Source organism: Hirundo rustica, chromosome 18 (genome assembly GCF_015227805.2).
Source record: "Hirundo rustica isolate bHirRus1 chromosome 18, bHirRus1.pri.v3, whole genome shotgun sequence".
NCBI classification, from domain to species: Eukaryota; Metazoa; Chordata; class Aves; order Passeriformes; family Hirundinidae; genus Hirundo; species Hirundo rustica.
The window spans coordinates 3,088,829-3,114,281 of record NC_053467.1 but is presented as its reverse complement, the minus strand read 5'-3'; the positions used below and the strand labels follow the sequence as shown (position 1 = coordinate 3,114,281).

Below are 25,453 nucleotides of genomic sequence, written 5' to 3'. Positions count from 1 at the left end.
GTCAGAAATCACCCAGAGGGCCAGGCCCTGTCAGGAATGATCCAGATTTATTGCTACTCTCCTTCCCCAGAGGGAGCTGGAAATCTCAGAGTGCCCTGGCTCCAGGGCAAGCCCACGTCCTGCAGCTCCTCAAAGCCCACGTCCTGCAGCTCCCCTTTCCCGCTCCACCCAGCCCAGAAGCTCCCAGAGGTGTGGCATCCTCCTTCGCCTGCCAGTTCGGAGATAACCCTCCACTCCTACGCCTCCCTCGCGAGCAAAATCCCGATTGCGGCGGAGCGGGAGTGCAGCATCCCCAGCTGTGGGATGTCACATCTGCAGGAGGGCACCGGGGAGGTGACACACTCAGGTGGAGCCACGCAAGCAAATCCAAACCGCTCAAGATGACCCTGCTCGTGTGTGGGTCAGCTCCCAGCACCTCCAGCAGCCAAAGCCCCCTCACACCCCACGGCCTTGCTCTGCCCGACGTGGCTCCCGTCCCTTCCCAACCTCACCGAGCTGCCAGAGCTCCTGGGGCAGCCCTGCCCCTTGCAAGGGACTGCCAGGAGCTTGCAGATGGCGTGTCCCAGCCTCGGACACGAAGGAAGGATGTTTGTGTAACCCCGGGGAAACGCCGAGCGCGGCAGCACCGCCCGGGAATACGCCGTCAGCCGCGGGAGCTGGGGGGGCTCTGAGAGCCACCTCAGCCCAGATCTCGGCCCTCAGCTCAGAATAATGAAAGGGCAGCTTCCCGTTTAATGGAAAATAGCGAAGTCCTCGCAGCACAAGATGTTCTTGCGCGTGGCAGATGCAGCTGATGAGCTGAGTATTAAATGCAAGCGGCCACTTCCAGCGCTTCCTGAGAGAGCAGCTCCCCACAGAGCCAGTTCTGCCTCTCTGCTGGAGAACGCCAGGTTTGTCCCTTGTTGTTGGATCCTCTTTGATTTTTTTCCAATCCAGTTTATTTTCCAAGCCAGTATCAGGACTGAAACCCAGCCTGTCTTTATTGCTTAAGTCCATGCAATACCAGTGAGAGGGCTACGAAGGGAATGTTTTTGATGGGTTGTTTTTGATGATGGATCTGATGTATCTGCTTGGAAAAAAAAGAAAATCCCATTCGTGAGCAGCAGTCTGCCTTGTAAAGCAGCTTTGCAAATATTGGCAGCTCCTGATGTTAACTGACTTTGCTAACAATGAGAAAAGTACTAGAAGCACCCAAAAAGCAACAAAGAGCAAGTCAGGCACCTGGGAGTCAACATCTAAAGGACCTGGAGGGAAAAACTCGGACAGGCAGAGGGGAGAATGGCAGAGGCACCTGAGTTTCAGATGGAGGTGATGCCTCCACACCTCATCTTCACCATCCTCACACAGATTGCCACACTCTACACGTCCCCAGACACCGTTGAGCTGTACAGTTCAATGCAATTCTTATTTCATGTTTAAGCAGAGAAGGAAGCATGAGAGACAGTTCAATTAACCCAAACAGCTTCTCCCAGGTGGCCAGAGGCAATCAGGGAACAGTCCTGCTTCTGCTGGCCCTTCCCAGCTGCACCAAGATTGTGCATCTCCACCTGAAGGGGTGCAGGGAGAAGCAACAACCTGAATTTCAACTCAAAACGCAACATGAACTTCTGCCAGAGTTCAGGCAACCCCTGCCCCCTGAAGCTATCCTTGGGTTCGCGCTGGATTTGAAGCCAGCACGGTGGAGTTTGACAGGAAAAGCTGACGCTTCAGATGCCCTCCTACGTCAACAGCTACAACTTTTGACTTCACGGGGAAATCTGTCAGCAGGTATCCTGTCACTGCCAAGGTGCCTTTGAGCAGCGTGTCCAACACAGAACCGGATCTCCCACAGTTTGTGTCGGGCAATGTTCGCCGCTGCTGGGGCACAGAGGGGCTCCCGGCAGAAGCAGAGCACTGCCAGCCACCAAAACAACCTGCAGCCCTGTACGAGAGGGAGATGGCAAAGGAGAGGAGTAGAGGCTCGGGTTTGATGGATAATTAGTGCTGTGGGGTGAATCCTTCAGTGCAGAGAAATGGGCGCCCTGCAGTCGGCCCGCTGTTTGTATTCACATCCCTCTGTGGGCAACAAGCAGCAAAATAAACCTTTTCTTGTCATCACAGAAACACAAAATTGCGCCTTTTCTTGTCGTCACAGAATCACAGAATGGTTTGGGTTGAAGGGACATCAAAGGTCATCCTGTTTCAGCCCCTCTGCCATGGGCAGGGACATTTTCCACCACCCCAAGCCCTGTCCAACCTGGCCTTGGACACTCCTAGGGATGGAGCACCCACAGGCCCTGGCAGAGGAGCAAATCCTGGGCCAGCAGGCAAACCTGAGCTTTACCAGAGACAGAGCAGGGCTCGGGTCTCTGCTGGTCTGCGCTGGGGAACTGCACACAGAGAGGGGAGGGGAGAAGGCGAGGAGCCAAGAGAGGGAGAGCTCAGGCTGAGACCCCGCCCTTGCTGCTCAAACCCTCCTGATACCCCTGCTGCTGCCTCTGAGGCCCTTTTCTCCAAAATACCTTTTCTTCCCGCAGGCCTGCAGCACTTGTGTGATTCCCACAGCCCTCTGGCAGCCCTTCAGCCCCCACAACCAAACCAGCTCTGCATCACCCACTGCCAAACACCCCATTCCTCTGTCACCTTCTGCCCCTGTGCAGGGCAAGATGAAGTTTCCTCACCAGCTGCAGACAAAGGGCCACTCTCTGAACAGTCTTGAGATGAAGGGGAGCTGTGGAGCTGCGACAGAGGTGAGCAGAGGACACCAGAGGTGGGTTTTACCCAGTCTGGGGGTCAGCCTTGAGATGGAGAGCAGTTTGAGCTCCCCAGCTGCTGCACAGCCCTGGAGCACAGGTGTACCCACAGCAGGACAAGACCAGTGCCCTGACACAACCTCGTGCTGTGTCGTTCTGGGGCAGGGCCAGGAGCGGGATGCAAAGCACGCAGCTCCATCAGGGCTCAGGGCACCACGTGAGATTCAGCAACATCCCCCATGGCCTCACAGCACAGCCAGCACATCGTCCCAGCACTGAGGCCAGTGCCACCAGTACCACCAGTTACTGCAGCATAGAGTTACTGAACACCAGTAACACCAGTTACTGCAGTCACTGGAACACCAGTTACTGCAGCAAAGAGTCACTGAACACCAGTAGCACCAGTTACTGCAGCAAAGAGTACTGCACACCAGTAACACCAGTTACTGCAGCAAACAATCACTGAACACAAGTACCACCAGTTACTGTAAAAAACAATCACTGTAACACCAGTACCACCAGTTACTGCAGTCACTGAACACCAGTACCACCAGTTACTGTAAAAAACAATCACTGGAACACCAGTACCACCAGTTACTGCAGTCACTGGAACACCAGTAGCACCAGTTACTGCACCAAACAGTCACCGGAACACCAGTACCACCAGTTACTGCAGCAAAGAATCACTGGAACACCAGTAACACCAGTAACACCAGTTACTGTAAAAAACAACCACTGGAATTCAGTAACAACAGTTACTGCAGTCACTGGAACACCAGTAACACCAGTTACTGCAGCAAAGAGTTACTGGAACACCAGTACCACCAGTTACTGCAGCAAACAATCACTGTAACACCAGTACCACCAGTTACTGCAGTCACTGAACACCAGTACCACCAGTTACTGCAGCAATCAATCACTGGAACACCAATAACACCAGTTACTGTAAAAAACAATCACTGGAACACCAGTAACACCAGTTACTGCAGTCACTGGAACACCAGTACCACCAGTTACTGCAGTCACTGAACACCAGTACCACCAGTTACTGCAGTCACTGAACACCAGTACCACCAGTTACTGTAGTCACTGAACACCAGTACCACCAGTTACTGTAGTCACTGAACACCAGTACCACCAGTTACTGCAGTCACTGAACACCAGTACCACCAGTTACTGCAGTCACTGAACACCAGTACCACCAGTTACTGTAGTCACTGAACACCAGTACCACCAGTTACTGTAGTCACCGAACACCAGTACCACCAGTTACTGTAGTCACTGAACACCAGTACCACCAGTTACTGCAGTCACTGTAACACCAGTACCACCAGTTACTGCAGTCACTGAACACCAGTACCACCAGTTACTGCAGTCACTGAACACCAGTACCACCAGTTACTGCAGTCACTGAACACCGCCTACAGCGCTCGGCTCTGCTGCACAGGGGAGCGGGGAGGGAAGGGTTTCCTGGTCCGTGGCCAACACTGCTGTTTATGGAGGATATGCCTTCCCCAGGGTGTGTTTCAACAGAGAGCATGAGACTCACAAGTTCATAGTTCACTTTCCCTCTCCACCCACCGGGAACTTCTCATGTTTTCTGGAAAAAAAAAAAAAAAAAAAAAAAGCAAAACACCCCAAAACATCCAACAGCTCACCAGCCTCGGTGGTTTCCAACCAGGCTCCTTCCCCTGAGGAGCAGCTGTCAATACAGAGATCAACCAGGGCTTTTCAGGCAGCTAAAGTCAGGTTTGACCAGTTCTCCACTTGAACGGATCAAAGAATGCAAGAAAGGGGAGAACTGGGAAATATTTTAGGTGCTGAAGCCCTCTTCATGGCTCAACAGCTTATCTGCTCTCAAGGTTGCCTGCTTTGCCTCTATCTTGATAAATCTGTGAACAATTAAATGCAAACTCTCTTGGTGAGTGTTCCTGGAGTGGCAGCTCCAGGCTTGTCAGTCTAGAGAGCCAAGAAAAGCCACAGGGGGAAGGAAAACAATTAAGGAAAATGAAATGGGTTAGTTCAGGGTTGGGGAGGGAGAACTGGGGGAAATGGGGGGGCCCCGACAGGACCTTCCTCATTTCCAGGGAGTGAGAGGGCCAAGTTTAAATACTTCAGCAGAAGACAGCAGGGAAGGGATGGCCAGGTCTATGTGCTCTTCCATCTCTCCAGGGAACACAGGATGGCTCTTGCTGATGAGAGGGACAGGCAGGGGACACCTCAGCCAGTGTTGGGTGGTGCTGTAGCTGTGAACACAGCCCCGGCAGCACCAGCATCTCTCCAGAGGAGTTCTGCCTGTGCCAGCCATGAGGAGTGGGCACTGCCAGCAGAGAATAAATCCCATGCTCTTGCTCTTTGGCCCACACCCCCAGCAGGGACAGATCCAGTGGGAACAACTCGTGTCTCCAGCCTGATGTCCACACACAGCCCCGCATCTCAAACTGGTCCCAGCCACTGCCCACAGCCCGGAGGGAGCCGCATCCCAGCCCCGCCTGGGGCTGCTGACACATCCGAGGGTCAAATTCCCAGCTTTATCACCACAAACCCCTCGCAGCTGCCTAGCAGGGGATCCTGAAGTGCCAAGGAAAAGCGGAAAGCCTCGTTCTCCATCGAGGAAGTGAGAGCACACGTGTGAAATGATTTACGCAAGGGCACAGATTCAGCGGAGGAGCAGGAAGAGGACTCCAACAGCCTGCTTTAAAGTGCCACGAGATCATTCCCTCCCGCTGCTGCTTGAATCCTGACTCGCTGGTAAATAAAAGCCGTGCCAAAAAGCAAATTGTTCAGGAGAGGAGAACCCTGATGCTCTCAGGAGAGGGGGAGAGGGGCACCCCTATGCTTTTAGCACCGTAGTGATAAACATTGTCCATTTTACTGAATAAAACCGCTCCCTGTAAGGACATAAATCAGAATTTACTGTCCTCGGTTCTAAACCTCTGCACTCATTTGCTTTTTACAGCCAGACACAACCTTTCCGAGGTGAAATTCAAGCGGGACACCTAGAGGGTGAAGGGACAGCTCTGGGGCAGGGGAGAAGCGAGGCAGATGTGGGCATGGGGAGGCTGGAAGGAGGCTGGAGCAGGGATTGCAGGCAGCCCTCAAAGCTCCCGGGGGCTGGGCAGGGAATGTGGCAGTGCCCACCTCATCCTTCCAGCCCCGGGGTGAGCCAGGGGCATCGACAGCCCCCAGAGCGCTGCACCGCCGCTTCCCGCGGCCACGCATCCCTCGGGATGCACTCGGGATCCATGTCCTGCACTCGGGATCCATGTCCTGCACTCGGGATCCCTGTCCTGCACTCGGGATCCGTGTCCTGCACTCGGGATCCGTGTCCTGCACTCGGGATACATGTCCTGCACTCGGGATCCCTGTCCTGCACTCGGGATCCGTGTCCTGCACTCGGGATACATGTCCTGCACTCGGGATCCATGTCCTGCACTCGGGATACATGTCCTGCACTCGGGATCCCTGTCCTGCACTCGGGATCTGTGTCCTGCACTCGGGATCCATGTCCTGCACTCGGGATCCGTGTCCTGCACTCGGGATCCCTGTCCCACGAGCTGTCGCCCCTGCCTGGCCCCCGGCACATCGTTCCCAGCCCCGGCACATCCCTGGGGATGGGGATAGGGATGAGTCAGTGGCAGTGACAGAGCCGTGAGTCAAAGAGATGACACAGCCCAAACCTCCGGGGATGCTGACACATCCGCCCTTCCCTGGAAAGCAGCACCCAGGAGGGTGGGATGCAGCTGGTGACCCTGGGCAGGGTGACCCTGATGCCTCGGAGTGGCTACCTAGAGCAGAGTTAGGAGGGTAAAGTGGGTATTTATCAAAGTGGGTATTTATTAAAGTGGGTATTTATTAAAGGCCTTTAACAGATACACCTTTAACAGACACAAAAAAGCCTCCCAGAGGTTACATCCAGTATGAACGATGGTCACGACTTTTTCAGACAGTTATAAGTTTGGTCCATTTACATATCAGAGGTTAATTGTAGAATTACAGCTTCAGATAATGAAGTCAAATTCCTCCAGTTTGCTCCTCCCCCCCAACTCACTTTTGTTTATATTTTTGGGGGCCTGAGGCTGTCGAGTGTCCTTGGTTCTCAGACTTGGAAGGATTGCTTTGTCTGACCAAAATGTGAAAAAGAGCTTACTGACACTCTATATGGAGTTCAGAGCTATACACTAATGCAGTACAGGATCTGAAAAATACAAAAACTAAAAGCTTAAGGCATCAACCCAAGGGGCTCAGCCCAGGGATCTCACTTGAGACAGGACAGATTTCGTAGAGGCATTCCAGCAGGAAGTGAAGCCAACCAAGCTTCTCATACAGGGATCCCCCCACATACGTGCTAAAAAAGAAGCAAAAAGTTTTGGGATGTTCTTTACAGGTTATAGGTTTGAAAAGGTCAGCTGGAGCAGTGGGAAAAGCCTCTTTGCACTCCTTTACACACGGTGTAGTCAAGGAAACAGGTCTCTGGACTGGAAAATGGGAGATCTGAGGCTGATGTCCTGCGCAGCCCCAGGCAATCGACTCTTTACAAGCCACCTTGTAAAGAGACATCACAACGCTTCTGTAGAAGTCCTCAGGACCCTGCCTCCAGCTATACTCACAGCAACCATCACCTGAACGCTCTGACCAGAGCTGGGGTCCCTGCAGCAGTGCCACAGCAGAAGCAGTGTCACAGCAGCAGTGTCACAGCAGCATCAGTAGCACAGTAACAGCAGTGTCACAACAGCAGTGTCACAGCAGCAGCAGTGTCACAGCCGCAGCAGTATCACAGTAACAGCAGTGTCACAACAGCAGTGTCACAGAAGCAGCAGTGTCACAGCAGCAGCAATGTCACAGTAACAGCAGTGTCACAGCAGCATCAGTATCACAGTAACAGCAGTGTCACAGCAGCATCAGTATCACAGTAACAGCAGTGTCACAGCGGCAGTGTCACAGCAGCAGTGTCACAGCAGCAGTGTCACAGCAGCAGTGTCACAGCAGCAGCAGTGACAGAGACCCACACAAAACACCCCTGGGCAGGACAGCACCGCCCTGGGCTGGGATGAGCCCCCCAAGCCTTGATTCCCCCCAGCTCAGGATTTGAACTCTCCATCTGCCCCCCCTACACCACCCAGATGGATTCAAACACACAACTGCCCCTGACAGAGGCTCTGGCTTCCTCAGAGCTGCTTCAGCCAGCGTGGGTCACTCCATCCTGTGTGTGCTGGGCAGTTTTGGTGCTCCCTGGCACCCAGAAAACACCCAGCACCCACCAAGCACACTCCCCTGCCCTCCAGACCCCTCATATCAGCTTCTCTTCTTATCAGCAAAGCCCGTGACACCAAGGCCCCTCCATCAGCACGAGCAAGACACAGGAGCACAAAACCCTGGAAAGAAAAAAAAGCATCTGAAACTAATAAAGAACCCACATCCTGCAGCCTTGGGGAGGGAGGGAGAAAATGCTCCGTGCAGGCAGGCAGTGCCAGCTGGCAGGGGTGGGCTGCTGGCATCGACAGATGCTGGCCCAGGCTGGGAAGCTGTGGAGAGAGAACCCAGCTTTGGGGGACTCAGGGAGAGAATATATAATTTCAGAATTCATGGGCCAATTCCTTCATGAGCAGCCACACCAGAGGGTGCCCACACCTCTGTGCCTTGACCCAATGGGATTCTGAAAAAGATCAGACAACAAAAGCAGCAAATTGTGAATATTTGTCTGCTCCAATGTGCCAGAGACCAAACTCGGGTTGTCTTGATAATATGGTTTAATTTTCCAGACCGAGCAGGCAGCGGTGAAATGCAAACCCACCATTATTTCCACAGCCCTGAGTCACATCATGGCCAAAGCTGCAACCCGGAGATGCTGCAGGGCTAATGGCAGGCTCGCCCTCAAACCCTGCATCCAAGCAATCACACCGATCCCCTGCCAAACTGGCTTCACTGGAAACCAGAATCTCCTTCAAGAACGACTGCTTTAGTTTATAAGTTACCTGGAAATGATGCAATCACAAAATTAATGCAGATCTGTTTATGCAGCACTGACTTCACATGGGAAAAAAACCAAAAAATCTTTGTTTTGATATAAGAAAGATATTTTTTACAGGGAGAACAATCAGTCACTGGAACAAGCTCCCCAGGGACACGGTAGAGTCCCCACCGCTAGGAGTTTTCAGGATGTGATTGAGCACTGTGCTAGATAATCTTATTTAGGCTCCCCTTTCCCACAAAAGGCTGGCCCAGGTGATCCTTTGGCATCCTTTCCAACCTGGGCTGTCACTCCACGTTAAAAAACACACTCTCAGCTTTATTGCGTGATTATTTGCTTGTAAAACTAATGCATTTTATTCACCTGTAAACCCCTGCCCATTCTCCTCCCCAAAGCCACAATCCAGAGCTGTTTATAAGTCTCTAACAACACTCTTGGCATCAGCAACCCAAAACTCCGTGCAGCCTCACACTGAAGGGCTGTTTCACTTCCCCTGCACTCAAACAGCCTCCAAACAGGCTCAGGGTTGTCCCGTGGCAGGGAAACAGCACCTGGGTACAGGATAAATCAATTTAACCACAGCAGCCAGGAGTGCTGGAGGACAGGGAGGGCCACGTCCTGCTCAGCCATGTGGAAATTGAGTTTTCAGTGCTGGTGCTTAGGAAGGGAGAAGCTGCCCTTGCAAACAGACACTGCTGGGAAGAAGTAATGGATAGAGCCCAAGAAACTCCTTTAAAATAGGTCAAGGTCCATGGATATTGGTTAAGCGCACACAGAAAGGATGCTGTCTCCATCAGCTGTCCAGAGCAGGCCCCAAGCACCGACAGCCCACGTGGAACAGCTCCAGCTCCCACTCACAACCCTGTCGCAGCGTCAGAACGGCTCCGAGTTCCCAGCTGCAGCTCTGCAACCTCTCCACTGACAGGGAGCCTCAGCAGGGACCCAAAGAGCAGATCCTCACCCCAAAATCAAAGGGGAATGGCAGCACAAACACCTTTTCCCGAGGACTTACAGAACATCAGAGGCAGAGCAAGGAATTTTCCCCACATTTGCTCCTCGCGTGGGGCTTGCTGCCCACGAGATGCCACGAGCCCAACACAGCACAGGGCATCCACTGCTCTCTAGCAAATCCCTCTGTCCACCAGCTACAGCTGCAAGCGCTGCATGGAGAAGCCAAGGGGACACAGATATTGTGCTTCTGAGATCATTAAGGCAACACAAGACATGTGTTGACCCAGACATACTTCCCTAACTACGTACTTGCTCCTACTCAGCATTATGGTATGCTGGACCTTGGAAGAGCCCTGACTCGCATGAGAAATGTCCTCCCTCACCCCAGCAGCATGGGAATCGCCTCGCTGGGAGGTTCCAAGTCATCCTGCAAAGTAAAAAATCTGCAGAGGAGCTCCAGGCCCGGGGTCGGCCAAGTTCAGCAGAGCGGCGTCGAGGAGCGTTACCTGCGCTGTCAGCCCAGAGATGAGTTGTGCCCCACAGCGGGACCATATTTAATGGAGATGAGCAGGATTTCCAGCGGGTCTAAGAGCAGACAGCAGGAAATGGATAATGCTTCATACCTTGACGTGCCTCAGACGGCTGCGGGAACGCGTCCGCTGGCCAGGCGGGAGCGGCAGCCAGAGGGGCTGGGAGCAGCACGGAGCACACACAGCGCCTGCAGAGGCAGCTCCAGAGCCCCCCGAAACCCAGAGCCTTCCTTGAGAGACACTGCAGGGAGCTCCTGTTCACCCAGACACAACCTGCAGGCACGACAGAACGCGGAGGGTGAAGGTCCGGGTGGTTTTTACGCCAGCGGCGGGAGGCAGGGGCCAGCACCGGGCAGGGACGCTGGGAGCACACAGAGGGCTGAGGACACACGGGAAAGGTGTCCCGGAGTGCCAGGGCTGGCTGAGTGCAGCGGGATCTGCCAGGGGGTGGGAGCGTGCAGACTGTAAACACACAGCCTGGTGTCCCACGTGTGGTGTGCTGTGAGACAGAGGAGAAAGGGAAATGTCTGGCAAATGAGGTGCATGGCTGTGAGAAACCACTAAACAGGGACATGGCAGGCTTTTATCTGCCATTTCCTAGGAGTAGCAGGGACACCTGGGACAGGAAAGATAGCTGGAATCATCAGAAGCCACCTCCACCCCTCTGCCCCGACACACACCTTTAGAAGATTAACTTTTATTAAAAATAACGAAGAAGCAAGTACATCCCCTCACACGTCCAGCAGTCACAAACAGCACCCCTGCTTCCCTTTCCTCCTTCTCAGCCCTGCGGTGCTCCCCAGGCGGCTCTGAGAATTCCAAGGGTGTTTTGCTGTGACCACCCAGCCCCTGCAAACCACACACTGCAGTCAGGAGGATGGATAAAACCACGTCAAACTAAAAACATTACACATAAAGGTACCTGCAGTGGGTGGAACTGATAGATCCAGAGTGATCACCAAAGGGTTAATGAAGCCTTTATCTTCCCTCTGCGCACCTACAGCCCGGCTCTGCCTTACACAGCCGCTCACTGCAGTCAGGTGTTATGGCCACACCTTCATCATCCTCTGCTCACTCTCAAAATGAGCTTTCCCAGGGCGATTCCAGAGGTGACACGGATAATTCCACTGGGAGATCGGACATCCTTCCCCACCGCGGCAGGAACCAAACCCTCCCTGCCCCAGGGAGCTGCAGTCCCTTCGTTTTCTTCCAAAAAGAGGCCGGTGGCCCCGCGGCATTAACAATTAAAGCTTTGTAGAGAGATCCCAGCTAGTCCGAGGGAACAGGCGCTAGGGAAAGACAGGAGAGCCATCTCCAGGCCACTGCCACCAGCGCAACCTGGCACGGAGGGACGGAGCCCGGAGCGCAGCTCCCAGCCCCAAAACCAGAGCAGAGGCGTGCCTGGAAACAAATCCAGTTAGACCTAATGCTTTTCATGCTTTCATAGCTTTCAGAAATGTGCGAGAAATGAGTTAACCGGATTAGAAGGGACGAGCAGGTTCTGTGAGGTTGCGTTTTTCCTGCTGGCATCACCCGAGACCGGCACCTCGTCAGAGAGCAGGCTGGCAGCGAGCCTGGCACACAGCTACAGCCTCACCTCGCACCTTCCATGCCTCCCCCCGCAGCTCGAGGTGTTTGTTAGCCCCTGGGAAGGGACCCTGCTCAGGGACACGGCTCCGGGAGGAAAGCCCGAGCTCTCCCTGGGCAGAGGACACCCCAGGGGACATGCCCAGCCCAGCAGCTGTGGGAAAGCAGACCTCAAAGGAGAGGCCAGGCCCAGTTCCCACCCGCCCTGGAGTGCCCTCATCCCATCCAGCAGCCCCACGCTCAGCTCAGGAGTCAGCTCTTCCCACCCACAGCCGAGGATTAATTAAAAGCATGTTTAGGGCTGGAGCAGGGACTGGGACAGGGCCCCCAGCGTGGCACGGATCTGCTTTCATCCAAATCATCTCCCAGTTAGTCACCAAAGCCAGGGCCCAGCCGTCCTGCTGAGCCCTGCTCCCTGCTCCTCTCCTCCAGTGCAGCAGTGCCAGAGCCCAGGGCCCCGTGGGACCCTCGGAGCACATCAGCTGAGCAGCTCTGCCTGTGCATCCACACGGAGCCATGGATCTGGGGGTCAGCAGCACAGCCTGGTGATATCAGAATCACAGAACGGCCTAAAATCATCCATTCCAGCCATCTTCTGCCACTTCTGCGCCCAGAATCTCTCCAAGAACAGTTTTGCCACACGTGGTTTATCATCCCCTCCACTGCCCCAGCTGGGCAGCTTCCCCTGCCTGTGCTGACCCCTCCAAGCAGGGGCCTGTGGAGCAGATCAGAGACCAGACTTTCAGTCCATCTATTCCCCCATCCCGCATTTCGTGCCCAAGTCATGTGCAACAAGCACCACTAGGATGGTCAGCACGTTCCCAAGGTCCCACACAGAGTCTGAGTGAGGGCAGAGTGCTCATCATCCCGGCAGCCTCCTCAGCTGAAGGCTTTTGTACACCTGGCCCAGGTCACCAGGCACAGCCACGAGCCTTCCCTGCACCCCCAGGGCTCAGCCACACCTGAGCCACCCATGGAAAAGCCAGTTCCAGGTCAGGGAAATGCAGATGCTCTCGGACATGGGTTTGCAAATATTGCTCCGGGGCATCAGCAAGAGCTCCTGCTCCTTTGCACAAAGATGCTCTGGGGTCTTCCTGCCCTGTGTGCTGCAGGCCCTGGGAGCAGGGACAGCCAGCCCGGGCACCAGGGCTCAGCCTCAGGGCTGAGATCCCCACCTGTGCTGCTCCTTCAGAACACAAAGCCCTGGATCTCATCACTAAGGAGTGCCCTTTCTCCCCAGAGACCCTTTGCAGAGCTGCTCAGCACCTCAGTGAGGGGGAAGTGGAGGCAGCACTGCACCACGGACAGGATCAAACCCCCGGCACCTCCTGTCCCACAGGCTCTCCAGCCCAAAGCCCCGGGCTGCAGAAACACCCCCCGGGCCCTGAGTTAGTTACAAAAACAGCTCTCAGGAATGCTTTGAAGCGGCTCAGACCAGAGGAGAAACCAAGAGAGACCGACAGAGGGACGAGAAGGTGCCACCCGCACTCCGGAGTGCAGGATGCTCCTTGCAGGAAAATCCTTATCCAGGGGCACCGGGAGCTCTCAGCACATCCCCGCACGGGGCACGCCGGGTCTGGAGCAGGCCGGGCGTGGGAGCAGCTTTCCCCGGCCACAGCTTCGCTCCACCCTGGCTTGAGCGCTTCCTCTGCTCCCTGTGGTTTCCCTCCCAGCGCCCATGCCCAGCAGCCGCCTGGGAACGCCCAGGACAAGAGGCCCGGTGCCGCAGGAGGGTGAGCTGAGCTGAGCTGAGCCGAGCTGAGCTGAGCTGAGCTGAGCCGAGCTGAGCTGTGCCATGGGCTGCCTGCGAGGAGGGAGACCCGCCGGACCCGCCAGTCTGGGCACAAACACCGCCTCCCTCAATTTCCCTCTTATCCTGGTCACCCTGCTCCCGCACACAGAGGGGACAGCACGCAGCTCGTCCCCTGTCCCTGCCACCAGGAACAGCCAGAGCCACCCCCCGGCAGCTCCAGGGAGCTGGGAGCGGTCCTTGGAACCACCCAGGCACGCACCGCTGGGCGGGAATTGCGGGAGAAGCGGGGAATTAATTGGAATTATTCCCTGCTCTGCCTGCCCCCCTCCAGCCTCTCCCCAGCGGGCAGGGCCAGCGAGGTGAAGCCCAGCATAAAGCAGGGACCAGCCCTGGAACACGCAGGCAGCTCCTGCCCAGCCAGGAGGGATGGGAGGGCAAAAAAAAACAACGCAGGGAAGATACTTGGGGCAAGCAGGAAAAGCTCCTGCCACGGCACACACGCGCACACAGACACACACACACAGAGCCAGGAGCCAACCTTCAGAGCAGAACCGCGTCTCCATGCCAAGAGCTCGGCGATTTTCCTCCCTCTCTCTCCCCGGCTCGCAGCTCTGAGCTAACAGGCTCAGCATTCATCCCCCCGCGCCGGGCGGCACATGGGAGCGCAGGGGGGGAGAGAGGGGCTCAAATGAAATCCAGACCTAGAAAGCAGTTTCTTCTTCCCTCCCTTGCTTCCCCGCTTCGCCCCCCTCCCGGCTTCTGCTGGAATCACCGTCTGTCTCCAGGGCTCAGGAGGACGGGAGGAAAAAAAAAAAAAAAGAAAAAAAGAAAAAAAAAAAAAAAAAAAGGCATAAGGGAAGCATTGCAGGAAAAAACAAAAAAAAAAAAAAAAAAAAAAGGAAATAAATAAAGGAATCTGCTGAAATCCACCCGGAGCGGGGCTGTTCCTCTTCTCAAAGTACGGAAGCTGCTGGCATGGTAGGAGGGCAGGGGCAGAATATAACGTATTAAAAGATCAATAGCCTACCTGAAATCCGGTCCCTCTCCATTACTACGGGATATATTTAGCATCCGCGTGTCACGGCCGTCCCTTTTTTCGGTGGCGTCCCCTTCTTTCCCCCACTCTCCCTCCCTCCTTGCCTTGCCTCCTCCTCCTCTTCTTCCAAAAAAAGCTCTTTGTCTGGTCTAATTTCTTCAATCTGTTGCAATCATGAATGCATCCAAATTACCACATTTCCATGTGCTGATCATATGTTTGTGCTCCAAACTGAAGTAGCTTTGTCTCTTTGAAATGAAAAAGAAGAGTGAGAGAGAAAGAGAAAGGAGGAAGGAGAAAGGAAAAGGGGGTACATGACCCAAAAAAATCCAAAAACTCCCTGAAATACTCCACCAGGCGCAGGAAAAACTGGAAATCCCGAGTCCTCTGTAAAACAGTCTTAAAGCTACAGCGTGCGAGTGTCCAGGGGAACGCTCCAGCCTCCACAGCTCCCTCTTAATATCCACCAGGAGATGCTTAAGGAACTTGGCTCCTCACAATAATACAGCGAACAACTCATCCAGCTTCTCGAATCTCTCCCTACTTCCCCAGCCTTATTTTCCTGCTATTTCCTCTATCCCCTCCTCCTTCCTTGGCTCCAGCATTTTAAAAGAGCGCAGATCCTGCACGCTCCCCGCGCCCTCCCCCTGCCTTTTGCCAGGTCTGAAGTTTCGATTCATGCATAAACTATTCGGCTGATGAAGGCTGACTTCATTCCAGGCTCAGCATCACTGAGCTGCTGCTGCTGCTGTTCCCAGCCCGGCACACGTTCCCCGCTCCTGCGCAGCCCCTCGGCCCTGGCACCGCTTCTCCCTCCTCCCCACGGCAAGGAAAGCCAGCAGCAGGATTTCCCAGCCTGCCAGAAGCGAAAGTCTCTGCCCCCGGGTCTCCTCCCCGGTGTGGCGGCGGATTTGAGATGGGATTTGGGAGGTTCTCCCTGGCCGGGATGCCCGGGCAGGGCGCGGCGGAGCAGAGGGAGCAGAGCAGCGCTGCAGAGCGCGGTGCCCGGTGCTGCTGTGCCCGTAGGGATGTGCGGCTGCAGGATGTGCAGCTGCAGGATGTGCGGCTGCAGGATGTGTGGCTGCAGGATGTGCGGTTGCAGGATGTGTGGCTGCAGGATGTGCGGCTGCAGGGATGTGCGGCTGCAGGATGTGTGGCTGCAGGGATGGGCGACTGCAGGATGTGCAGCTGCAGGGATGTGCGGCTGCAGGATGTGTGGCTGCAGGGATGGGCGACTGCAGGATGTGCGGCTGCAGGATGTGCGGCTGCAGGATGTGCGGCTGCAGGGGTGTGCGGCTGCAGGGGTGTGTGGCTGCAGGGGTGTGCGGCTGCAGGATGTGCGGCTGCAGGATGTGCAGCTGCAGGATGTGGGGCTGCAGGATGTGCAGCTGCAGGGGTGTGCGGCTGCAGGGTGTGCAGCTGCAGGATGTGCGGCTGCAGGATGTGCAGCTGCAGGGATGTGCGGCTGCAGGATGTGCAGCTGCAGGATGTGCAGCTGCAGGGATGTGCGGCTGCAGGATGTGCGGCTGCAGGATGTGCAGCTGCAGGGATGTGCGGCTGCAGGATGTGCGGCTGCAGGATGTGCGGCTGCAGGGATGTGCGGCTGCAGGATGTGCGGCTGCAGGATGTGTGGCTGCAGGGGCGTGCGGCTGCAGGATGTGTGGCTGCAGGATGTGCGGCTGCAGGGGCGTGCGGCTGCAGGATGTGTGGCTGCAGGATGTGCGGCTGCAGGGATGTGCGGCTGCAGGGGTGTGCGGCTGCAGGGGTGTGCAGCTGCAGGATGTGCGGCTGCAGGGGTGTGCGGCTGCAGGGATGTGCGGCTGCAGGATGTGCGGCTGCAGGGGTGTGCGGCTGCAGGATGTGCGGCTGCAGGGATGGGCTGGCCCACACGGAAACTTCCACTTGGCCCTGGCACGCAGCGGCGTTAGCACCTCCAGCGGGGGCTGTCCACCGCCCAAACGCCCTGCACGACCCTCCCGAGCCACCCGGCGCCAATTCCTGTCGATAATCACCCAGCCAGGTGCCAGGGCACAGCCTCCATCCCCTGGGCTGGCAGAGAAATCGCTCAAGCCCCCTGCCAAGGAAGGCGATGCTGTTCCACGGGCCAGGTGTGCAGACAGGAGCCCCGTGTGATCAGCATGGTACAAGTGACAGTTTTCCCCCTAGAAAAGCTCGCAGGTTCACATGGAAAAACCCAAGAGTGACGGCTGTGACACAGCCTGGCACTGCTCTCATGCCGTGGGCAGAAGGACAGGCCATTGCCCCGCTGGATCAATAAACCTCCAAGGAAAGAGCCCGGGTACTGCTGAAACCTTTGGGCAGCCTGGGTTTACGCTCTCTATCCCTTTCCAACATCGAGGATTTGTCCCGTTCAGCATCCCCAAAGCAGAGCGAGGAGCACAGCCAGCACCCAGCTGTGGGGTCAGCCCAGCCCCAGGGCCAGCAGCCAGCCCTGCACACCCCAGCAGGCAGCAGGGAGCCCCAGGACAGCCCAGTCCCTCGGGAAGGTTCTCTCTAATCCTCTCTCTCCCCCAGCACGTTATTCCCCGGGCAGAGGAGTTCAGATTCCTTCCCAAATCCTGTTCATTCGCTGCCTGCTAGCAGAGCTCTGCGTGTTCCTGCTGCCGGAGCCCAAGGCACTGGAGGGGACAATGAGCAAAGTTTTCCCATTGACAGGCTCAAAGTGCGTTTCCTGCCCCAGACCTCAAAGGTGCTGAACACAAAGCAAGGACACGGGGGAGCTGCGGAGCCCCGAGGAGCGCAAACCCCACTGCACTGCCTCCAGCAAGCAGCCCCAGGGCCAAGAGGCTGGAGAGGAAGGGAAAAACCCCCGGGAAGCATGGAAAAAGGAAGAAGGTGAATGGAAAGGAAGAAGGGATGCATTTTAGCCTCCAGACTTTAACCCATCAAGACCCAGGTGGCTGGGAAGGATAAAGGCACCATTCCTTGCAGGGCAGATCACCAGGAGGCACTCAGGGAAGCAAACCCAAGCTGTGGTTAACGCAATTGAACTTGAAATGCACAAAACCTCCAGGTAGCTGCTCTCATTCAGACCTGGAGCACTCATGCAAATTTTAATGGATTCACTTTAAAGGTGCAGTCGTGTGTCTCTCAAGCAGCACTCACAAAGCAATAAAAGGCAAATAATGGGGTGCCTGTGATGGAGAGAGGGGTACCCCGTGCTGGTGATGTCAACATTGGGGTTTGCTCCCTTCAGAGGTGTTTTTCCAGTCACCCTCATGTCCCAGGGCTGGGAATTCCCCATTTTTCTTCGTTTTTGAGAAGATTCTCGAATATCTGTTCAGATGGGCGTTCAGTGTTCTGTGCACTGTACAAGTGTATGCAGAGAAAGAAAACATATATTCCATTTTGTAGCAGTACTGCTAAAGGGTTGGGGGGAAGTCAAGCACACACAGATTTTAGGAATAGGACAGAGAACTCTCTCCCCTGCCTTCTTGGGGCGTAAATCCTCTGGGGCTAACTTTTGGAAAAGCCACAAGGAGAGGGAGGAGGCAGGAGCGATTTTAAGGAAACCGCTGCTATCTGCTGTAAAAACAACCCCAAATTCCACGTGCAAACAGTGACCAGACACGAGGCAGGAGCTCACGGGGCTGGCACGGGGTGCACACATTTCCCCTCACAGGTTTGGACACTGTCACGAGTGGCAGCCGGCAGGAAGCGCTGCCAGGTGCAGAGAAAGCAAGGAAGGAAATCACGGAAAGGAAAGTCAGCCAAGCACCACACCAGGCTCAGCTGGAGCCTTCTCTCACTCACCTCTGCGAGGCTCACCCAGCCCTTGGCCAAGCCAGAGCTGCTCTTTGTGCACGAGCACAGAGCACTGCAGGGGCTGTGGCCGCGGCACAGAGCCCAGCGGGCAGCCAGGAGGGGGTCCAGGGCTGTGGCCACTGTCACCAGCCACAGACACCTGCAGGTATTCAGGTATTTGCTGTTCCTTGTCTGCCTCTCCAGTTTTAGGCTGGGATTACGTCCCTGGGGCAGGAGAGCTGTCTTCTTTCCTGCCTGCTTCAGTGCAGTCCCTCACTCACAGCTGACCGCTCCCACCAGGGTTTTAGCACATCAGCCAGGTATCACCTCATAGCCCAGCCCTGAGCTGCAGAGGATGAACGCTGCACGTCCATCCAGGGATCAGAGGTTCAGGCTGCACTAGGAGAGGTGCAGGAAGTAGCCAGAGCAGCCAAAGACCTCCAGGGCATGGGGAGGCAGGAAAAATGGGGATTCAGCTGGTTCTTTTACAGGTTATCTCGGCTATCTGCAGCACTGGATATCTGGGAGGAGAGCACAGAGGGAGGACAGAGCGGCAGAGCGCAGCGTTCCTAAATCAAATTATGTTTAGTGAAGCGTTTTCACATGAGGAAATGCAGGTCCAATCAAGTGGTCTGACTCAATCAAGTGTTAACTCCATTATATTTCCTCTATGGCTTCTACCCCCAGGCTGGACCCAGCCAGCAATGAGAGTATCTGAGCCCCTATGGACTGTTTGCTCTGAAAACCTTTCTTTTACATTTTTATGAGCCTTGATGATGGGGAAGAAAGAAAACATTGCCTGAAACTGCCCTTTTCATTTGGGGAAAAAAAAAAAAAAAAAATTAAAACCCAACCAAGGTGATCCTCCTCTTTTCCAAGGGAGGTACTCACACTCTCAGTGCTCTTTGCCAGGTGTTTCTTTGCCTCCTCACTCCATCCCCCTCTCCCAGGGGGGCAGACAAGGAGCTGCCCTGCCCGGGGCTGCAGCTCTCAGCTGCTCCACATGTGCTGCCAGGCACGACCTTGCCCCTCCCTGGCTATTTCTCCTGAAAACCTCTATTTATTCAACACAAATCGCTCAGATCCTCCCGAGTGACCACCTTTCCTAAGGCAGAGACCCTGCCCAGCGCATCACCACGCAGAGCTGGGCTGGCAGTGGCGGCAAGGGATGGCTGTGACAGCAGCAGCACCCAGTCCCACACAGGCCCCTGAGTTTCTCATGGAGGGATTTATCTTTAAGGACAGTCCCTGTCAGAGCTCTCCTCCGTGCTGGCCCTCAACCCCTCTGCCTGAAAGCCTCAAGCTGCTGGAGCCTTGCTCCTCCTCAGGCTCTCTGCTCACTCTTTAACCCTCCTGTGCTGAAGAACTAACAGCAGCTGGCAGGGCAGAGCGAGAGGCGAGGCAGGGCTGGGCACTCCTCACCCTCCTGGGAGAGCAGAAGGAGTTTCAGATAAATATTAACTCTTCCACAATCCTCTGCTGATGTTTTCCCTCCTGGCCCTCTCCCTCTCATTAGTTTTGCCCTCCTTACCCTCCTGGAGAGCCCCAAACAGAGGTGTCACTCCACACCTGAAGGTCACTCCACACCTGTCCTGGAGGAGCCACACTGCACTTCTACATTTCCTTTACTCAGGGGAACCCTGTGGGCCTTGTCAGCACTCACCAACAAATCTGTATCATGCTCCAGCAAGGAAAATTGTTATCTTAAAACACAGTCAGCAGCTGAACACCCGAAACATTACAGAGCATAAAAGCCCTGGTCATTCCTGAACTGCTGATTTATATTTTACTGTCTCTGTTATCCTCACACAGAGCCAGGTGCTGTGGGAAAAGCTGCGAGCTCTACCTCCTCACCTGGTGCTCAGCAGCCTTTGGGGACTCGGTGAGAGACTGGGGACGGCTCAGAGGTGTTCTAAGGGAACAGGAGGAGCAGCCAGCACTCAGCACACAGCCCCGGGCACCCAGCACTACCCCGGAACTCCTCAGCTGTGCACTCAGGCACCCACGCTCGCTCCCTCCCTGTCAGTAACACACAGCTCTGCTGGGAGCACGTGGGAGCCCCACAGGACTGTGCCAGGCAGCTCAGAGTCCACATGACAGCATTACACAAGTCCCCTGTGTGTGTCCCTGCAGGAATCGGGCACCTGGGCTGGCAGCAGCCTTCCTGCTTTAACTTCTTGCTGCCCAGAGCTGTGCCGGCAGAGGGGACCCTCCAGGCTGGCTGGTGACTCTCCAGGCTGGCTGGTGACCAAGCTGCACCCTCTGCTGCTCTGCCCTGGTGAGGAGAAAGGCCATGTGTGATGGAGGGACACGTGTCAAGCGAGGGTTTGTCCCCAAAGGGGAGCGGGTGGTGCATGGGGACACTCTGGCAGGAGAGCTGCACAGCTGGGGTGACCGGTTTGGTGCCTCAAACAAAGGGGAATAGAGGCTGCCCGAAGAAATTCGTGTGACCTCATCTGAGGACACATCCAGAGCCATGAGGCTGCAACCACGGGCTCCAGTTAACCCCTCAGCTGCTGCAGCGCAGTGAAAGGCACCTCTGTGCTCCAAACACAGAACCACAGCAGAATGAGGGCTGGGAAAGAACTCCAAGAGTTCACTGAGTCCAACCACCAGCCCAGCACCGCAGCGCTCACCACCAAACCATGTCCTCCAGTGCCACACCCACACGACTTCTGAACATTTCCAGGCATGGTAATTCCACGCTTCCTTAGGCAGCCTGTTCCAATGCCAGACCACCTTCCCAGTGAAGAAATTTTTCCTGATATCCAATCTAAACCACCCCTGGTCCCTTGAGGACATTTCACCGCTCACCAAAGAGATGCTGACATGGCAGCGCACGTCGTGCTTCCCCCAGATTCCAGCTGGACCTGGAGTGCTGCACTCCCAGCCTGCACCCCAGGATGCCAGCAGGAAGCTACAGACAGACGGCAGGACAAGCTGAAGGGCTGGACCGAGGTGGACAGGAGGCTCATGCCACACTGCCTCGGGGAGGGCTGTGCTGTGAGTGGCAGTGCCCACGCTTGAGCTGCAGATGTGTGACAGTTCCGACAGCACTCCCCCGAGGAAAAACCCCTCACACCCCTAATGGTTTTTATAGAGCTCCAAATTTGCTTATGTAACAGCCATCGTGCACGCTCCAGTGGGGAGCCCCCGGCTCCTGACATTCCTTTTGTTTATCTCCACTCTTCTGGTTAACCCAGAGCCTCACAGAAACCGGTTTCTGGACTTGTCCTCTCACAGACTGCAGGCAAAAGGAGAAGAGATGGTCCTTGGGGCAAGGTACTAAGTCAAGGGAAGGAAACAGCAAGATCCGTTGTCATACGTACTGTGAATTTTGAGCAATCCAAATGAGTGAACCCTGCTGAAATCTGCTGTCCCTGTTACAGCGATGATGCCAATTTAAACCATGCCCACAGCTATGTGTGTTCAGCTCTTCCACCCACCTGGCCTCACATCTTTCCATTCTGGTGCCCATGGGGAAGGATCTCCGGGCTCACAGGCAGTGCTCAAGGCACAGCTTTCAGCTTCTCTGCTGCTCTGTTTTCCCAAGCTATGAAATAGGAACATCCACTACTACTAAAGGGAAAATGCAGGGTTTGATCAGGGAAGAACCAAACAAGACAAGAATTCTCTCATTGAAATTTTCAAGTGAGACTGTAATATCTTTATTTTTGTTAATCCCGGGCACCAGAGAGCTCCAGGGTGCCCTGGGCAGTGTGGCAGTGCAGCGACATCAGGGTAAGTGGGGTGCTAGAGCCTGTGCCCTGAGCAGAAGCCCACAGGCTCAAACCACAACCAGCAGCTTTGAACCACCTCACTTCTGCATCTCCACCTCCCTCCTCCTGCACCCCCAGCCCACACTGGTCCACCCACTGTGGCTTCTGGCCCAGCTACCACCATCAACCTGTGTGAACAAGGGGCTTGAGCAGGTGCAAACAACATCTGGATGGGAGCCCCCCACTTTCTACCCAAGGGAAGCATTTAGACAGTACAGGACCAGCTGTCCCAGCAAAGGTCCCAGTGAGTGCCCCTTTCTAACACAACCCAGAGAGCTGGCCTGGACTTCCTGCCTCCCCAAATTACGCCCTTGCACTTCCAAAAAGCACCGAGACAAGTTGTGGCTGATCCTCAGCCAGCTGCTGACGAGGCAGAAGCGGGGCCGCTGCGCTCTCGCTGTTTTGGATGGAAAAGCCCTGCCTGGCCCGGCCCTGGCAGGCTGCCCCTGCTCCAGGCAGCCTCACAGCCACACAAAGGCTCCAACAGGAAAGCTGAGGCACCTGCTCCCCTCCCAGCCCTTTGGGACCTCTCGTGAACAAAGCACCTGAGCCACAAATAGCACGGGGCCGGAGCAGCGCTGCCGAAACACAGCTGGAAGGCATCGTCCCCCCTGCGCTCACCTACACGGGGAAAATGTGCTGTTTTAGCTAAATCAGTAAACTCTGCCTCTTCATGGACCCTCTCCTCGTGTTACCCTTGCCAGGGAAGTTCCTTCCTCTTTAGCAAAAACTGAGTTGTAGGCTGGAAACAAATCAAAGTACGGAGCACAGCTGGCTGCCCGAGAGGAACACGATCTCGATTCCTTCCACCCCAACTGCTCTGGGCTGTTTTCTGGCTGAGCTGTGAACACAGCACTGCTCCACATGGCAAATGTCAGCAAATATTTCTCTCCTTCGAATCCATCAGGTACAGCTGTAGGAAAATGAAGTGGGAGTAACTTCCCTGACTCGTGCTGCAGACACTATTGAGGGATGGGATCATCCAGAGGGACCTGGACAGGCTGGATGTGACCCTCAGGAAGTTCAGCAGGGCCAAGGGCAGCGTCCTGCACTGGGTCAGGGCAATCCCAGACACAGGCTGGGCAGAGAAGGATCAGGACTATTTCTGGGGAGGACTTGGGGGTGTTGGGTGATGAGCAGCTCCAGAGAACCCAGCAAGGTGCACTGCTGGTCCAGAGAGCCAAACAAAGAGTGTCCTGGGCTGCAGTGCAGGAATTGTGAGCAGCAGGTCAAGGGAGGGGATTCTGCCCCTCTGTTCCACTCTCCTGAGGCCCCTTCCTGCAGAGCTGCCTCCAGCTCTGGGGCCATCAACATAGGAAGGGTGGGAAGTGCAGGAGAGAGTCCAGAGGAGACCTCGGAGATGCTCCAAGGGCTGGAGCTCCTCTGCTCTGGAGCCAGGCTGGGAGAGCTGGGGGTGCCCTGGAGAAGGCTCCAGGAAGACCTCACAGCCCCTGAAAGGGCTCCAGGAGAGCTGGAGAGGGACTTCTGAATCCCACCCCTGGGGCTTACCTGGGACTATCCAATAGGTTTGAACAAAACCAGCCCCAAATCCCTGGAACTGCTCCTCACCGAGCCCTGCTGGATGCCAGCGCCACACACCCACTTCCAGAGGGACAAGGAAATCCGAGTGGCACAATGAAGTTTCCAAAAGAGGTCAACATCAGCTCTGCAGGTTCCTGCCCTCACTGCACACCCCAAGGCAGCACGTGGACGCCTGTGGAGCTCTCTGCATGCCAGCAGTTGGTGGCTGTGGAAATGCACGTCGCCCCTTTCTCTGTTTAGGGTGGCAGAAAGCCCAAAGCAACCGAGCCCCTTCTGCAACGCTTCACTTGCAACCTCTGCTCAGTCGTCCCAACCCCAATTCATCTTCTACAGGAATAAAAGCTTCTGGGTGCAAGGCCAGATGTGCAGAGGGGAAAATTTGGACCTGAAACAAGGGGAAATTGAGCTGCAGTTGTATGGAGTCATAAATATTTACTGCGATGTAAACCGAAGGACTGAACTGCTCATTTGATTTCTTAACTCAAAAAAAAAAAAAAAAAAAAAAAAAAAAAAAAAAAAAAAAAAAAAAAAAAATTAAAATTTACAAGGTCACTCACCAGAAAAGTGGAAAAGTATATAATTAGAGCCTAAGGAAAACAGGCTTGAACAAATGTGCTGTGTCTGTCAGTGTGGGTTCCCTTCGCCCCAGCTCCCTTTGGAACTGCACCAATTCCCCCTTCTGTCCTCGGGTGTCTGTACATGGGAGCAGGCGGTGCCAGGGCTGAGGCAGCAGCTTTGTTTGTGCGTATGCACAAGATAAACACGCACACTCCGGCTCGAATCTGCCAGCTCTGCGCTGGTGGCCGAGTTTTGAAGCATCAGCTCTAAAATGCAGCTCAGTCCTCCTGGCCTCTCGCTGTCGCGGAGCTTTAGCACTCACACAACACCAATAATCATCACTCGGTGCATTCTTGCCGCCGCTCCACATCAGTTTGGGGTTCAGTGTCCTGCCCTGGCCGTAACTCCATCCTCCCGCTGACGGTGCCATGCCGCGGGGCTCCAGCAGCAGGGCAGCGCCGCGGCGTGCCAGCCCTGCCACCCTCACCTGTGCCATCAGCAGCGGCCCCTGTGCTGCTGAGCAGCGCTGAGGAGGGCCGGGCAGGCAGTGTCCCAGCTCCCGGGGCGTTCGAGGGCACGTCCAAGCAGACATCTGTGACTAATCCCCGTCCCACACGTGCTGCTGGCCGCCTCCGGTGCAGCGCTGGAGCTGCTGCTCCAGGAAGGCACCCCCAGGGTGGCTTTTCTGCTGCCACCCACGCCGAGGGAAAAGCTGGAAAGCACTGTTTTGATAAGTCCATCTGGGAGCTGAGGCAGGATATGAGGGCTGAGGAGATGGGTTGAAACAGCAAACTGGAGCAGCTGGGTGACGGAGAGACCGAGGGGACAGCAGAGGATAAAGATGAAGTAAATGTGGTCAGAGCAGGGTGCTGAGGAGGTGAGCGGGGTTTGGGAAGGACAGGCAGCAGAGAAAATGAGGCAGCAATGGTGAGGGGAATTCATCCAGGCTGGAATTAGATCATCTTTAAGGTCCTTTCCAACCCAAACCATTCTAGGATGCAGTGATACCAGAGAAGGAAACGCAAAGGAAGGTTTCAGTGGCAGCAAAACTCCTGCTAATGAAGAATGAAGTCTGGGATGTCCAAAGCACCTCGACATGGAGACACACAGCTTCCCACGGGGGTTTGAACCAAGGAGCAGCAGCACAGGCTCCTCAGAGGGGCTCACACAGCCAGCAAAAGGAGCTGCCAGGAGGAAAAACCCAGACCTGGGCTGCCTCGGCTTCCCTTGGAGTGTTTTAGATGAGAAC

General features: G+C 55.3%; 1 protein-coding gene across 4 annotated transcripts in view; it reads right to left on the bottom strand.

Moving 5' to 3' along the window:
* Positions 1 to 25,453, bottom strand: part of SEPTIN9 (septin 9) — a 141,527-nt gene that overhangs the window by 89,193 nt on the left and 26,881 nt on the right. The window contains exon 1 of one of the 4 annotated variants that reach the window (XM_040081842.2): positions 14,552 to 15,126. The exons of 2 other annotated variants lie outside the window; for them this stretch is intronic. In XM_040081842.2, the coding sequence (XP_039937776.1) occupies positions 14,552 to 14,573 (22 nt within the window). In that variant the 5' untranslated portion in view covers positions 14,574 to 15,126. Of the gene's footprint in view, positions 1 to 14,062; positions 14,198 to 14,551; positions 15,127 to 25,453 lie in introns of those variants that run through there. One more of the 4 variants, XM_040081839.2, reaches the window with a different exon arrangement.